This window comes from Uloborus diversus, chromosome 7, assembly GCF_026930045.1.
Source record: "Uloborus diversus isolate 005 chromosome 7, Udiv.v.3.1, whole genome shotgun sequence".
In the NCBI taxonomy this organism is placed as follows: Eukaryota; Metazoa; Arthropoda; class Arachnida; order Araneae; family Uloboridae; genus Uloborus; species Uloborus diversus.
The window spans coordinates 141,602,419-141,620,179 of record NC_072737.1 but is presented as its reverse complement, the minus strand read 5'-3'; the positions used below and the strand labels follow the sequence as shown (position 1 = coordinate 141,620,179).

General features: G+C 32.2%; 1 protein-coding gene across 1 annotated transcript in view; it reads right to left on the bottom strand.

Moving 5' to 3' along the window:
• Positions 1–2,404: 2,404 nt before the first annotated feature.
• Positions 2,405–17,761, bottom strand: part of LOC129225535 (PAX3- and PAX7-binding protein 1-like) — a 58,536-nt gene continuing 43,179 nt past the window's right edge. Inside the window, exons 13-19 of the mRNA XM_054859973.1 lie at positions 14,240–14,390; positions 10,574–10,692; positions 6,800–6,876; positions 6,269–6,335; positions 4,253–4,399; positions 3,453–3,604; positions 2,405–2,616 (exon numbers count right to left, since the gene is read on the bottom strand). Coding sequence (XP_054715948.1) covers positions 2,511–2,616; positions 3,453–3,604; positions 4,253–4,399; positions 6,269–6,335; positions 6,800–6,876; positions 10,574–10,692; positions 14,240–14,390 — 819 coding nt within the window. The 3' untranslated portion in view covers positions 2,405–2,510. The remainder of the gene's footprint in view (positions 2,617–3,452; positions 3,605–4,252; positions 4,400–6,268; positions 6,336–6,799; positions 6,877–10,573; positions 10,693–14,239; positions 14,391–17,761) is intronic.

Below are 17,761 nucleotides of genomic sequence, written 5' to 3'. Positions count from 1 at the left end.
GGGCCTCGAAATTTCTTTGCATGCCCCTGGTTATACTTGGATTATGTGTTCTTTAATAGAAAAACCTGTTTCACATAGTCGTAAGTTTATATGAAACCATAAGCATGCTCATAGTTTATATATATATTTCACCAATGGAGTAGTCATTTTGAAGTGTGAAGGATATTTAGAAAATTGAGATGGCGGCATTTGAGAAATAAACAAAATGCAGTTTCAAGATAGGGAATTATTTTTGCTTTTATTACATGAAACTCTTATATAAAGTAAAACTACTGAAGTCAAAGCAAGGTTTAATTTAATGTACAAAATGTTAAAACTAAACGAAACTACAGTAATATTCTTTTATTAGGCAGCTAATTTTTAAAAAACTCATCAGGGGTTGCATCATGTTATTTTTGCTCATTTTATTCTTTAGATATGTTTCAGTTCTTAAGGAATTTCTCTCAGAAGAATTTGTAGCAATAAGAAGTCTGTTTAGCTTAAATTAGTCTTTCACTAGAATTTTGTATTGCATTGCAGGGCCTGGTTACTGAGCCAACTAGGCAGTGGACTAGGGCCCTGCTGTTTAGGAACCCCAAATGGCTAAAGACAATGTTTAGACAGTGGCTAAAATTGTGAGTTCCAACTCCACGGGGTCTTGAAAAAGCTTTTGGCTCTGATCCCCCAATACCTTGGGCTTGGTCTATAGGGAAGGGTTAGGGTTTTGACTTGTAACATTAATGATCCACAGTATTGTTTCAGGGTCCATCTACTTACCTTTTAGGCCTATTCAGTAATTTTACAAATGTGATGTACTTGTGTCCTCCTTGGTCAAATACCCCTTAAAAACAAAGCCGTGTCCAAACCTGGACATGGAGGAAATGTGGCTAACACAAGGCCCGAAGGAGTTTAGAGAAGTTAATTGCGCTAGCCGTCTTTGGGAAATTAATGCATTTACATGTGAGTGGGCATGGATTTTTGGTAAAATTTACATCAAGTATATACACCCCCCCCCCTCCTTTCCCAAATTTGAATTGGCTAAAACTCTTTACGAGCCTTGCGCATAAAGGGGGAAAAATTGTTCTCTCAGTTGAAAAAAAAAAAAAGATGGAGACAGACTTTTGTGTGATTGGATTATCAATTTTGGATACAAACCAGCACAATATATATATATATATATATATATATATATATATATATATATATATATATATATATATATATATATATATATATATATATATATATATATTTTGCGGGGGGGGGGCAGGGGGTATTTGTTTCCATTTAATCTGACTGCTTGTTCTTTGTGTGACATGAGTAACACAGTTATGCAACTGGAACTTTTTAAAAAAAGTTAAAATTCACGTTTACAAGCAGGTCCGTACTTTCAAAATTTTCTAGAGCAGAGTTTCCAAAACTGTGGTCAGCATACCCCCGGGGGTCCGCAAGTCTATGCCAGGGGGCCCTCGGTGCTATCTAGCTAAAACTTTAGATATAACTGAGATTGAAGGAAGAGTAACCATATTTTAATTCAAAAAGAAAACACATTCATGAGGGATAAAGTTCTTGCTTAAGTACATGTAGGACGCAGCAACCCCCCCTCCCACCTGTGAACTCTCAGAAGTAAACACACTACCCATTAATTTTGTGTACTCGACAAACTTCATATTGTTACAAAACTATATTAAGTAAAATGCAAACATTGAGGCACATTTTTGGGACATTATATTTCAAATAAAACGATAGTGAGCAGAGAGTGGTGGCTCCCCATAATCGAGGCAAATTCAAGCAGGCAGCATTGTGAGGGCTACACAGATCCTAATCATAGCATTATGATGCTGCCAGGGTAGGTTTTCCCTAACCTTAGTCAATAATTAAAATCCTAATACGCCATAAAAATACAACTCATATAAAAAATTAACAAACTTAAACTACGCTAACAGTGTTTTGTTCACTTACTTCAAAGTTGATTCTTATTAGTAAACTTGTTGTAGAAATTTGGTGATGACATTTTTATTCCTAATTGAATTTCAAATAGAATTATACTTTCATAACTCAAAATAGAACAATGAATAAATAAATTGAAATGGAAAAAATGCATTTTTTTTTTTGAAAAAAATTGCATACAGGAAGGGGGGAGGGGTCCGTGAAGTTTATAATTTTTCTGGAGGGGGTCTGAAGTTTGGGAACCTCTGTTCTAGAGGTATATACCACATGAGTATTATGTCGACAAAACAACAAAAGTCAATCCCCCTCCTCCCACACAAAGATCGTTTTTTTAATATGGAGGATGTGTCCCCTATTTAATGACAGGCTTGTTCTCAGAGAAAAATTAAACTTGAAATATTTGGATTTGCTTTCCCTGTTTTCTTGCAGCACAAAAAACTTAACAATACAAACATTCAAACTCAAGACTTCAAAATAAAATAAAAACAAACATTTTAATGTTTATAAATAGCTCTTTGATTACACTGATTTATTAAAATTTTTATCATACATCTGTAGACACAGGTACTTTAAGATTTCTTTCATCCATTCTTGAAAGAACTGACAGAGTATTTCTTTGCTAAACTGACTGCTTCATCCCGATAGTTAACTGTCAAGAGCAATTGAACAATATCTTTAACAACATCTCTGGGGGGAAAAAAAGAGAAAAATATGAGTCATTAAATTTCTATATATGGATAAGACAAAAAATAAGCACAAATTAATTAGTATTGTTTGAATAATAATTGCTGATAAATGAATAATAGATGAAGTATGATATAAAATAAAAAATTGTCATAACAAAATGGAATGTAGTTAAAAACAAAAAGTTAATACATAAAGCGTCTGTATGTTCACCACATTGTCTTCTGAGAATGGAAGTTTAGAATTCATATGTAAGTTAGGGGCAGATACATCAGGGAGGGTTCAGGTTCCCAAACCTTAGTTGATATTTTGTAATGTGGGAAAGTTGTAAGATTCATTCAAGTTAAAATGTTATATAACATGCATGTTTTCCCCTCTCCTCGTGCTTCAAGAATTTTAAAACGTAAAAATTTTAAGTCCATGAATAAAATAATTTTACTTGGGTGTTTGATGCAGTTAATGCATTCTTTTCTGTGTTTCATTTTATATTGTATATTTTCATGTTCATAAAATAACAGAACAAGTAACTGAATTCATTTTAAACATGAAATATTTTATGTAAATGAAATGTTTCTAATAGAAACTGCTATGTTATATACAGGAATAAATATAGAGCAAGTAAATTGGAGGAGATATATTTCAGTCAAATACTTTTTAATTTTGTTTAAGGCTATGATTTAATTTCCAAAATTAAATAATAAATAAAATTATCATCAAAAAATAAATAATAATAATAATAATAAAACAGTGTTCTAAAAAAAAGTCATCTCAAAGGGAGGAGAAATTTTTGATTGATATTGATACTAATTTGACAAATAATGCAGCAACAACCTACATACTTGGTATCATCTTCTAAATGTCCTTTTTTCATACACTGTGAACTGTAGGCATCAGCAAACTTTAGTAAGTATGAGCAAAACTGCTTCAATAAAGGTAGTGTTATTTCTTTTCTTGGCGACTTGAACCAGTTTTTAGGTAAACTTGCTACAATCTTAAAGAAAATGAAAAGGTAAACCTGAATGTGAAAACATTCATATATTATAAAAATATTGTGCAATATATAGTTGAATACAAAAAAAATTGATGTGTTTGAAAAAAAAATCAAATGCTTTTATTTTTCAAGTTTATACAAAATTGGACAACTGGACAAAACTTGAAAACATCCAATAAAATAGTCAAGATCATAATCTCCCAAAGTAATATTCAATAAGCAAAGTATCAGATACACAAAAGAATACCAAGGCACAACTGCTCTGGACAGGATTGTGCAATGATAGCCTAAAATGGCAGTATCTAGAAATTTTTCTTTATTTTTTTTCATTTTTGTCATCTATTTTACTTTTATCTCAATGTACAAGCGTGCTTATTTGGTTTCCACTGAAAATAAAACATTTTTTTTTTTACCTTCAAATTTCACATTTATGGGGAATCAAAAACAACTGTAATGTTATTTAAATGCAATTCTAGTTTCAAATACAGTTGAAGGATTTTGCCAAAATAATGAAATAGGAAATCTTCTACATTGCAATTTATAGTACAACAATAAGAAGTGGCCATTTAGAACCAGCATATAGCACCTATATGTGGAAGTGCATAGTAAATTTGAAAATGGTTTGGGAAATATTGAAAATAGTCTTACCACTTTACATTTGTCCAATGTGTCTCTCATCATGATGGATGTATGTAAACCCATCATTAAGTATCTATTTAACAAAGATGCTAACGCCATATGTTGCATAGGCTGCTCAGCAATAATACCATCCCACATGAGAATGTTTTGAAGAAACTGGAAAAAAAAGTTAAAGCCTTTTTTGTTTTGGAGAGAAAATATCTTTTAAGATGTTGTCAACCAATTATCACACAATTAAATATAAATAGTAACATATGAGCTTGAAAGGTAAGAGAGCCAAAGCTTTTAGAATCATGTCTGGTTAAAAGAAAACACATTAGTTACAAGATACATCTAACAGCAAAAGACAAGCGATATAAATGAGAATATGTTTGATTAAGCATATGTAACAAGAAGTTCCATCCAGAACTAATGAAGCCTACTTTCCCGTTTACCAATATCTACTTTCTAGTACCTAATCAATATTCTCAAAAAAAGATACAATCGCGAATTGTTTCAAACATATGTTAAATATTTTATGCTGATTTCAAGGAATAAAATGCCTCACTCATCTAAAGAATTTAATGCATAAGAAAAAAAAAATAGCTGTTAATTTTTTTTTAACAGCTTTAAAAAATAACAAAAAAGGATTAAAATTAATAAGCTTATTAAAATAAATACATCATATCAAAAAAATAATTGTTTGTTTTCCCCCTGTTGCCAAAAAATAATTTTTTAAATAAATTAATGCACTTTCAAAAACAAATAAAAACAATAAAATGTCAACTTGAAGAAATAATTTAGATTTTCAAAAAAAAAAAATCGTCTGCGCATATCTTTATGTAGAAGCATCTTATGTAGATTTTTGCCAAACCTTCGAAGTCGAGGAGTCGGAGCCCGATTTTTTTCGGCTACAGCAGTCGGAGTCGGGTGCCACAAAACTCTTGGAGTCTGGAGTTGTTTGTCAAGGGCTATTTTCAACAAAAGTTGTTTGAAGCAAATGCGCCTTTAAGTTCAGAATCTATATTGACTTCCAGTTTTCCTGTAGGTACTAATGTTAAAGGATTTGAATTGTTCAAAATTGAATGGAAAATTGTTCAAATCAAAAAGATATTTTCTATGCATGATTTTCATCAAAAGCTTTTTCTTACAAAGTGTTTTGAAGCGAATTCGCCTCTAAGTTCGGGATTGCCTTGAATTTCTCCATAGGCGCTAATGTTAAGTTTTTTTGAACTCCTTCAAAAATGAACAAAACATTGTCAAAATCAAAAAGAGAAACATGGGAATGAGGTGTCCTCCCCGAGATCTTTCAAGCAAAAAAAAGGTTCAAATCGGACTATTCACTCAAAAGTTATTGGGGGGGGGGAGGACAGACAGACATTTTCCCCCATCTCAATCACCTACTTGCCAATTAATAATTCTTCGATATTTATTTAATTTATTTTTGATTTTTTTTTGTTTTTCACGATATTTTAAAGATGCATTAAGCCTTCTTTCATGCTTTTTTCTTCTTTCTCCGACTTTTACTGGGAAAGCAGGCTAAAAAAGGATGCTCCATTGAACTCTTAATGATATTTTAAGGTAAACTTGGAACATGATTCAGCATTTTTTTCAGTTGTAAAGCAACACTTTTGAAGCAACTGCAATTTTGCCATAGCATACTACTCAGAAAAGATTTTGTCAATGTAAGATCAGAAAATTACATCTAGAAATAATATAATTGTACAAAACTCAGTTTAGTGGTGCAAGAGCCCATGGGGACCCCAAGGCTTTCTGTGCCCATCTCAATTTTCTTAACCAAGAACATAATTCTATAAAACTAAACTTAATAAGAGTTCATCAATTTTTATTTTGCGTACATCGTATTTCTTGTATTGACAGCTTAAATATCACACAGTAATACTTTAACACAATAACACAAAATTATAAATTCACAAAAGTTGAACCTCAATGGTAGTAAAAATAAATTTCTCACTATAAAATAAAAATATAATAAATAAATACTGATTTAAGTATACATATCGACATACAAACAGTATTTCTTACCTTCACAGAAGTCCAAAACTGCCTTTGAAAAAAATCAGATGCTCCTAATGATCTACTTTCCAACAGTCTGAAATATTATAGTATATGAAAATTAAAGCTATTGCATATTAAAAATGAAAATCTTCTACAAAAAATTTAAATACTCACAACACTTAGAGTGCAAATATTTCAAAACATATCTAGTTGAATATTTCACATTATGAAATCTAAGTTCAGCATTTTAAACTCTTACTAAGTTAAAGTGATGTACATAATCAAATAGATCAGTTAAAAAAAAAAGGAAGTGTATATTACTCTGATAAATATATCATTTAAAAAAGGTAAATGCATTTTTTCTGAAAAAAAATCCAGCATAATTAGCAAAAACACAGCAATCAAATGATATCAATTTATGCTGTATCATATTCGAACATTGTTACTGTAATACTTTGCAAAGTGCTGGAAGAGCTAAGTCTTAATAATTTTCAAATTATGCTTTATAACACGCACATTGTACACACATATATATACACTATGAATATTTTTACTTACTCTTTAGGATATAATGGAATAAAAATATCATCATCTAAAGCTTTATAGATCCTACTGGTAACAGCTTTCAGACAAGACTAGAAATTGAAACAAGGATACAAATAAGAACTTATTCACAGTTGCTTTGTATACAGTTAAAACTAGGAACTGTAGAACTGCAATTATCCAAATCAATTGGAGCCAGACCCCATTCAAATTATTAAAAATTCAGACAGTTGGATTTTCCCCCCAAAACGGTCTATTTTAGTTACTGCATGTATCTTCAAAATAGAAGAAAAAACTATTTTTAAGGAAAAGAGGTTTGACAAGCTTTGTGAAGAAATTAGCATGTTGACAGAATCATTACTCTGCTTATTGCAGTACATTTCTGCTTAATTTTTTCTTTGAAATTATGAAAGCAATTTGGATAGTAAGAATGAGAATAATTGTAGTTCTATTGTAATAAAAACTAATAAGTATCACTCTCTGTTTGAAAAAATAATACTCTAAATTGTATAAATATTTGAACATAAAAATAGAAAAATGATGGTAGTAAACAACAGGAACTCCTCCTCTTTTCAAATACATTAGAGTCCTGTTAACCCGAGTCAAAAATGGATCCAGATATTTTTCAAGGAGGGGGTGATTGTTTTTTTACCTACGTATCTTGTTGACACCTGTTGGGAGAGGGAGGGGGGAAATTACCACATTATTTTTACTTACAACAACTAAAATTTAGAGATTTAGCCAAAGATGTCCCAGAGCCCATTTCTTTCCTTTTCTGTTCATAGAGTTTTCAGTCTGTTCCAAAATTATGTTTCAAAAATTCAATTATGTAACATTTCTGGAGGAATGGTTCGAAACCTCCAATCCTTAACGTCATCGAAAGTCGACTAAAATTGCACTTTTTGGAACAACAGTTTTCAAAAATTACCAATGGAAAGTAACTGAACCCATTCCTTCCTCTAACACTACCTGCAAGGGCGGATTGAAGTGTGGAGGCCCTTAATCAGGGTTCGAAAAGATCATCATATTTTTGAAAATATCGATACTTTGAGGTATATCTGAACATTTTGATACCTATGTATATGTGAAATACACCGCCAGCTCAGTCATTTCCAGCCGAGGACTGCAGTTTCGTGCTTATTAGCACTCATCAGCCCGGCATAGGAAAGTGACTGAGCTGGAGACGGAAAATCTCTTAAGGAAGCCAAGAGTGCGAAACAAACTGGTAGCTAATATAGAATTAGCAGACCAGACGAGTGACCAAAGCAATGGTTCGGTTCAACTCGAAGATTGAACACAAGGCAAAGTATATTCAGTAAATTACCGCCCGTTAGCCAGGGCTAAAGCAGAAATACGTGAAATACACCCAAAGCTCAGTCAGAATTTACTGAATACCTATGTATATATCCAATATTTTTGATTTAAAAAATTTCTATTAAATTCATTTTGTCAAATAATTTTTAAATTTTTTGAGCTCAAGAAGCGAGAAGTTGTAAGGATGATCTGCAAAGTTAACCATTTTTCGTTTTTTTTAACTTACTTTATTTTTCTTTAACTCATAGGTACAAATTACAAATTAAATGAATAAAAAAAAAATATAGTGCCACTAAAATGCTCAATCAAATAAAAAATTGATAGTAGATGGATACTTGCAATCAGGGCTTTCTGATATATTTATAATAATATTATTTTTGTGCAAGCATTCTTTGTAGAAATACAAAAAAAAAAAAAGTCTGGGAGAAAAAAAGTAAAAATTTGCTGACCCGTGAAAGTTAGGATATTTTGTAAAAATTGTATTGTGGAGGCCCCTTTGTTGTGGAGGCCCGGGGCAGTAGCCCCGCCTGCCCTCCCCTAAATCTGGCCCTGACTACCTGAGATGTCTACAATCGCGTCTTTAAAGCTTAAATTTTGAAAAATTCCCAGAGAAAGCCTATAAACTCCACCTCCAAACATTATCAAAAAACATCTAAAATTGATTTTTGAAACTTCATTTCCAAAAAGTTTCCGGGAGGGAGACTCCAACCAGATTCCTTTCCTTCACGTCATATCACTATTGGCCTACACTTTTGCTTTGGGACCTCAATTCTGAAAAAAATGTTGGGGCAGGGTCCCTCAAGGAAGGGGCGATCGCCACCATCACCCCTCCCTTGTATCTGTCTTTGACCTGAGTCCTGTTAATTCGAGGTAGCTCAAAAACTACTTTTTTTCCCCGTCTTTGAGGGAAAGTATTGGAAATATTGCAACGGAATTAAGTGTTGGAGAAATGAAACAAAGTGACTGAAGAAGAAATTGTGAATATCAATGTACGAAAATGATTATTAAAAAAAAAAAGAGTAAAGCTTTCTGATAGTTGAAAAGTTTGAAATACCTTTTCACAATTAAAAATCTGTGTGCTCGCTTGCTTGCACCCCACCCCCTCCTCATTCTCTACTTAAGTTGTACAATAAGCGTTTCTCTTTGATTTTTTAATGTAGTCAGCATTGGATTATTGGGACTTGACTGTAATCATAAATATTCATGTATTTGTCAGCTAGTCAAAATGGTTATTTAAAAAAAAAAAAATTCTATCAGATGATAATGTTGTAAGATTCCGGGCTGTTGTGCCATGGTCTGAGTATTGTTACTCCAAACGTTTCGACCGCATCTGCAGTGGCCATCTTCAGTGTTTACGTGGTCGAAGCTTCCAGGGAAGCGACTACCTAGCAACTGACAACACTCAGATCATGGCACAACAGCCCGGAATCAAACAACATTATTGACACCGGACGTGAAAGCTTTCATTCTTACATTCTATCAGATATTTTTTTATTTCAAAAGAATAAGTTTTGGGGTTTTCTTTTACACATTCTAAAATATACAAGCCACTAGGGAGGCTAGATTAGCCACCTTCGACGGGTCAATGTATACCACCTTCGGAGGGGCCCCCGGCCTACGGTGACTTGCTCAACCAGCCTGCAGCACCTAATTTCCTGGAAGTACTGCTTGGTACTTTTGGGGCTTTGCCTCATATTTGCCTCTGTAAGACAGCCTATGCTAGTGAAAGAATTTAAATTGGCATATTTGGAACACAAATTACATTCCTTTAAAAGAAAAGAAGAAAAAATCATGGCATTAAAAAAACACGCTTTAAGCCATTTGAAACGCAATTTTTCTTTGTACATCTTAAAACGCTAAGCCACTTGATAACCATTCGAGTTCCGTGCATGTTTTCCTGTCTGCGAGATTCAATAACTTCCGCTTTAAGTATAAATAAGAGAGAAATTATGATTGTAGGACCAATGTAGCCTAGAGAAAATGTGTCACAAAAGAGAAAATAATAGGGATTTTTTTGGAGAAAAAGCGTTCCAAAGAAGAACTGTGAAGAAAAAGAGTTAGGGTTTAAATTGTTTTTAATTAATATCCCTTCTAATTAAAGTCATACAGCTATGCCACATAGCTAAAAATGTGACCAAGAAAATTACGAATATATCGATGATATAGATAGATAGTCACATAAACAACATTAATTAATTTTAGATTCATAAAAGATAATATTACAACATTAAATTGCACACACTTGCAGGGAACTCCAGACAGATGTTTTGGGGTTACAAGGAACTGATTTTTTTTTCAATGCAAAGAAATTTTTCAAAGCTTATGAATGAAAAGCATTAACTTATAATAGTTTATTAATTTAAAAAAAAAGCTTTTAGTTTCAAAAATGTGACATTATACGTTTGAATTAACAAAGATTTCAGGCTAGATGGGTGTGGGTCGGTTGGGTTTAACAGAATATAGCAGCTTACATACCTGAAATTGCTTACTTTTACCATTAATGGTAGGGTAGTTTCCTGATAAATCTTTTATTAACTCAACAAGTCTTATAGTTTGCTTTTGCGAGAGAGGATCCCAAACATTTTGAATAAAACCTGAAATGTCAAATAAAACATTATTCCAACTTTTACAAGATAAAGGTAATATTTAAAGCAGATAAATATTTAATTTTGATTGTTTCATTGCAAATGAAAAAAAATAAATAACAGGGTTTAACTTCTAGAAGTACAGTTCTAATCTTATAAAATAATATAGTTGTCACCATTCTAAATATATCTGAGAGGAGAATGCCAGGTAAAGTGAAATGGTAAAATATTTTCAGTTTGCAGCACCACTTACCTAGTAATATCTGAATTCTGTTCTTAAACATACTGTTGATTCCCGTCAAAAAAAAAAAAAAAAAATCAAAAGATTAAAGCTCCTAATATTACAAGTTGTTCATTTAAAAGCTTGATACCCATAATAAAAATTTCATGAGTAATCACAAATAGTTAATCTTTGTTACTATAAATCCTAAAGTTCTTGTAAACACATTATTGTACATTTTAAATATTAATTCCGGTCTACTGATGTCCAGTGTAGTACTTATTTAGGTAATATTAGCAGAGGTGTGCACGTGGGGAGTCACCAGGGATACAGCGGTATCCCGGTTAGCTCAAAAAAAAAAAAAAGCAAGTTTGACTAGTCAAAACAAAAAGGAAAGAGAAAAAGAAGAAGAATGAAATAAAAGAGCTTTTTTTAAAAACTAGTTTTGAAATTTGCTTTTTGTGAAAATTCCTGATATAATGGAAAGTATAATTTAAAAAATAGATGCATTTTTACTTTTTTCAAAACCTTATATATGTTACTGTTGAAGTAGATAATTCAGTTATTTTATAGAATACCTAGTTTTTCCACGAAATAACTGATCGTGTCCATTAAAGTGTGTAATATGTTATTAATTTAACACTTTAACTAGTTATTCTATGAAACAACTAGGTATTTTGTAAATTAACTAATGAGAGACAGTTAAATTGTAAAACAATTTATCTAAAATGAAATAACTAGGTATTCTATGAATAAACTAATGATAGACAATTAAAATTGAAACGAAGCAATTTATCTAATTTATGCAGTGTATAAATATTATTTATGGAAACATACCATAAAATCATTTGTTACAACAAGGATTACTAAAATGACACTTGGAATTACAAAGAATATTATTTCTAAAACGAAAACATTTTTTGTTGATACACTGGGTTTTACACGAACATTTTGGGGGTAACACAGGGGTGGAAGGAAAATTTGTCGTACAAGATATATAATATACATTATTTTACACCTTAACAGGCTGCAGATCGTTATTCTATGAAATAACTAGCGAAACCATGATATACAAGCAAGTTTTACACTTTAATCAGGGGTAGAAGTGACCGACTTGTCACATATAGGACATTTTCCACAAAAAAAATAGGACAATATAGGACACATTATATGAATAATTTTTCTATGAAAAAAGAAATAATACATATCATATATTATTTAGTTATTCTTATCAATGTTTTTGTTTCAAAAAAAAAAAAACTCAAACAAAATTATAACTTACATCTCAAATGACTTTCCTGTAGTTGAAAGAATAATTTTTGAAAAAAGTGTACTTTATAGACTAAATAACTGAACAAAATTTGAACAAAGCTGATTTTTATTTTTCTTCCTCACTCATGACCCAAGTACAAATTCCACTATTATTTGATTTTATATCTAAACTGAACCTTTTACCACTTCTATTAAGAACAAACAGAGCTTGAGGAGGATCCTCCTGACGTTTTCTTTAAGCTTGAATGTTTTAGCATGCTGCCGCAAATGGTTGCAAAATGACAAACAGTGGCAAAAATGGAAAAAAGCGGTAAAATCATCTTTTCCTTTAGTGCACAAGCACCAAAAGTTGTACAATTAATGTCCTCCTGGTTCAACCACTCCACACAAAATTGTGTTAAGCGATGCGATTTCGCCATTATAATTCCACTTAATACAACAAACTACGTTTTAACGTCATAAGGAACTAACATTCGATGATCCCAAAATTTTACAAAAGAAAAAATTGAAAAAAGAACATTAGAAAATTCCAATTAGAAAATGCACTGAACACAAAAATATACCAACGATTTGATTTGATTTATGGTAACACACATTGGGGTATATAGCTATTCTCAGCGAAGAAGATTTTACCTCTAATAATCCACAACCTTTTTCCATATTTTATTTCCAGGACAATACACATGAAAGATGTAAATTACATAGGAATAAAAGAACACTCATGGCTACAGACAGGAATCGAACCTGCGCCTCTCTGCTTACAAAGCAAGTTGGCGAAACCACACGACCACCAAGGCCCCTATACCAACAAAAACGAAAACCCCCATGATGGAAAACAAAACAAATGGCTGTTGCCCCCCAAACGCAAAATTCTAAAACCAACTTCAGACTTAGTTCTCGAAACTCCATCAACTATAGAGTGATGTCACATTGCTGTAGCCAATGAGAGAAGATGCCTGTTGCAGGATTTAGTCAGTTGCGTTTTTTAATTTGAAATTCGTTTTGGCACGTACTTTCAGCGAAAAATCCGATGTCAGAAAGTTTATTTACTGTTCTTTTTAAAAGATATATAATGTAAAAAAAGGGAATATAGAAAATATAGGACATTTTTGAAAAATATAGGACAATTTTGATGCTTTTTTTGAAAATATAGGAAATATAGGACTACTTCGACCCCTGTTTAATGGACACAATCAGTTACTCGATGAAATAACTAGGTATTATATAAAATAACAGATTTCATACTTAAACGATAACATATACATACAAAAGTTTTGCACCCGTGAAATTTTTTTTAACTTGGAAGAATTATACTTTTGACCTGCGCTAAATAATTTTTGACTGTTTTTTTTTTAAAGGAAAATGTGTGTGTGGGTGCATGCGTCACCGATTTTTTTGTTTCTACTCTACCTCAAAACCTGTCGCATGAATTTGAACGAAATTAGTAATCCGTCTGTAATTTAGGAATGCTTGGTTTTTGTCGCAAATTCCATTTGGAGGGTAGAACATTCGAACATTTTCTTGGTATGAGTGACTAACATACCTCAAGAAATAATGAATGGAATCAAATATAAAAAAAAGTCCATGGGTAACACTCTAAGAAAAATATGCTGGCTCAGTTTTGGCACCGACACACAGTTTTGGCGGAGAGACGGAGTCATCGAATGTTTCTTTTTTTTAACAATTTTCTGACAGGAAATTCAAAACATTTTGGACTGATTTTCACAGTGTGAATAGATTTTCTTCCGGGCGAACAGAACCATGTCAGCCAAGTTGAAACCAAATGCAAAAATTTTGCTGAGTAGCAATCAAAAAACCACGGTTTCCAACATTCTCCTCCATAACAACCCCATGACAATGTTTAGCATGCCATACTATTACTACTGCTGCACATAAACTGCCATCTGTTGATAACATTTCCAACACCGTATCCCAGTCACAACTCACACAGCTCCCCCGCCTTCCCCCTTAACATTGGAGGCAAATATGCTGGACCCTGTATGATTTTAGAAATTATCCATAAGAGACAAAACTATAAATAAAATTAAAAAAAACTAAACTTACCAGTTACTTTCGGGATCACAATTTTCTCCATAATTCCCGGAAGTAAGTTAGCATCTGAGTCTACTGAATTATCCTCTCTGTCACTTCTATTAAAATACCCATAAAACACAAGTTGACGATACCAAGTAGTCTTTTCAAAATTCCTTTCCTCCTATGCAAAACAAAAGTAAAAACATTATTATTGATATTTTAGTTACTTAACACAGAAAATATTTTATTAAAGAATAAAGTTAAAACTACATGCAAAAAAGTTTCTAAAATTTTAATGTTAAGGCTGAAAATGTAGTAAAATATTAGTAAAATGCTTAGACAACCAATCGTGTTTTTATAAACTGCCAAACATTTTCAGAGACACAAAACTTTAGGAGCAAGACAAAAATGTAAAAATATTTGATAGAATATTTTGAAAATGTTCTGAAAAGAACGTTTTTTTTTTTTTTTTTTTTTGAGGGGATTAAGCTTTAACCCATTAACTAATGTTCACTGAAGTGTCGATATAGGAAAAAAAAATCAGCATGTGGAGGTCACTGGTTCGAAACATAAAAAATCCCCCCTCCCCCATTATCTCATTAAAGAACCTCCTATTTCAATGTAATTCCTGTAAATTGCATCATGTCATCAGCCAGTGTAGGTTTCAGCATTTGCCAATATGAAGGATGATGTTCATATGAATGTATGTCTTGTTATGATGTAATTGGGTTACAAATGTTCATTGGCTGAGGAAATACATAGCTAAGCTAAGATATAAATGATTTATTATATCTTGCATATATTCTCTTTTTACTTTCTTCTATATCTAATATATAGAAGAAAGTATTGGATTCGTGCAAATTTTCGAATTTTGACGAATTCGAACGTTTTGAGGTGTGCTGAGTCCATTTCGACTATTTTTGGAAAATGTCTGTCTGTCTGTGTGTGTGTATGTATGTGTGTATGTGTGTGTGTCACGTCTGTGTGTGACCAGTTTTTTGTGGCCACTCTACAGCAAAAACTACCGCATGAAATCGAACGAAATTCGGTACACATATGTGCCGCTATGTGAACTTGTGCCCATTGGTTTTTGGCGCGAATCCCTCCAAGGGGGGTGGAGCAATGGGACGTTTTTCGAGTTACGCGTGCTTGCTATTCCTCAGGAAGTAACTGGCGGAATCAAACAACATTTGGTCCATATGTTGGTATTAACAGGAACAGGTGCTGATTCAATTTTGGTGTCAATAACTCAAACGGGGGTTGAGCTATAGAACGTTTTTTGTCGTCAATTGTGACTGCTGTATCTCAAGAAATAATGAACGGAATGAAAGAAAAATTTATCGGCAAGTAGCCCTTAGTGGGTATAAGAACTGATTTTATTTTTGTGTCAACAGCTAAAAAGGGGGGTAGCGCAATCACCCGTTCTTTTTTTCCATTTTGAGTGCCCTATCTCAAGAAGTAATGCTACGTTCTGGTTGAAATTTGGAATATATGTGAATCCATTTGTAAACAGGCTTTGGTTCAATTTTGACGCCAATCGCTCCAAGAGGTGTTGATTTTTTTTTTTTTTTTTTTTGCGAATAAAAATATTTTTATTAATGCAACAATAAGAAAGATAAATCGTAATAGATTGTCGTCTGCGTATTTCTCGTGATTTTAATTGTATGGAAATGATAGGAAATATTATCTCAATGATTTAAAATTTTTAACTGTTGCCATCTTATGTTTGTTAACAAATAAAATATTTGTAATTAATTCAAGCAAGGCTTTTAAAATAACTTTCAATTTTCGCTCTTTGCTTTGCTTTTGCAATAATTCAGACATTGGGATGGTCGTCAAGTTTTTGCATGTGTAATTTTGTTTTTGTTGGGAATATTGCTTCCTCGTCAAGCATGGGGAGGGATCAGAAAAAAAAAAGAAAAATATAGAAGAAAGTTTCGTGATGGCCACAACATACTAGTTTCATTTGTACTAGTAGGTGTGATTTTTTGGACATGGTAGCAGTTGGTGCCTTTGTTGCTCAAGCCAAGATAGCATTATTTATTTGTTTTTAGCAATGTCCTATATTTAACAAATTATGTGTTAAGTTTTCAGTCAATTTGGACATTTTTAACGCAACAGTTTCTAAATGAATTTTTCACTTAAGAAACTGAATTTTTCATCAGTGACTATTGTATCTTAGTTACTATTTTATTTTAATTTGGTGGCTTTTCAATCTTTAGTTTAACATTTTCTTTGGAAAATGTCGAAATTAAAAATGAGTAGGATAGGGGAATAGATAAACGAAATGGATATTCTGAATGTATCTTGCAAGACTGCAGATTGAATGATAGGTAAAGGCAGAAGGAAATTAGAAGCTACATTTTAACATGATAGAAAACAATTCAATTTTTTTTTTTTTTTTTTCAGGGAGTGGAAAAGTAAAGACAATCAGAAGAAATTTGATCTATTGATTACTTGATTTGCTAGATCTTACTGTACTTGTTGACAAGATATTAAGTCATCAATTGGAATATCTTTAACTTATTGTCAAAACTATAATGTATAACATTTTTTTCCTACTTTGTAGAGAGTTACCAGGCTGCTTCTTATACGTACTACCTACTCTTTAAATAGTCCAGGATCTGAAGGGGGTTGAGCATGCATGGAAAGGCTGACGCAATATTATTTCTGATTATTGTTACAGGCACGATGATCATTATGAAACCACATGTCGTCGCCCCCCTGGGTGGTCGACAACCCCGAGAGAGGGGGGAAAGCAGTTGGGGAGCCGTTTTCTAAAACACTCATAACTCGCGAACTATTTGAGATAAAACATTGAAAAAAGTGGCAATAGACGCAACAAAACAAGGGCTTCATAAAAGCTAAATATGATTATGGACCTATCTTTGTTGGTTTCTGAGTAAAATTCCATTTTTCGCAAACAAGCAAAATTTTCGAATAAAATGCGCAAAACAAACTTTTTTTGACCAAAATAAATTCCAAATCAAAATTGTTTGATTTTTTTTCAAATAAAGTCCAAAATATCATTATTCAGTTTGTTAAAATCATTTAAATACTGTTTACACGTTGAAAAACAAAATGACAGTAGCAAGCTCGAACACGATTTGCATTATAGTTCAGGATCTGAAGGGGTATTTTGAGCATGCATGGAAGACCTGACGCAGGGGTCTGTCCAGGATTTTTCACAGGGTCCGTTTTTTGTGAAAAATCAAATAATTTTGTGAAAAATGAATTAATTTTGTAAAAAATCAAAAAATTTCCAAAAAAAATTGTTTTTTTTTTTTGTTAAAACAAAATTTTAGAATTTAGAGATGGCACAAACTGTATCAATTGAACTTAAAGTTGAGTGTTTTCCTTTTCTATGACGAGAAAATCATTCTGGATTTTTTTCCTGATATTTGGCGGGGGGGGGGGGGGGGGTATCGCTCTTTCAAGTATCAATATTTATCTACCATTCTGCATTATGTTAAATTATACTAGATATATTTCTGTACAGTATTTAAAATAATTGTAACAAAAATATAAATAAATAAAACAAATTTCAGAATA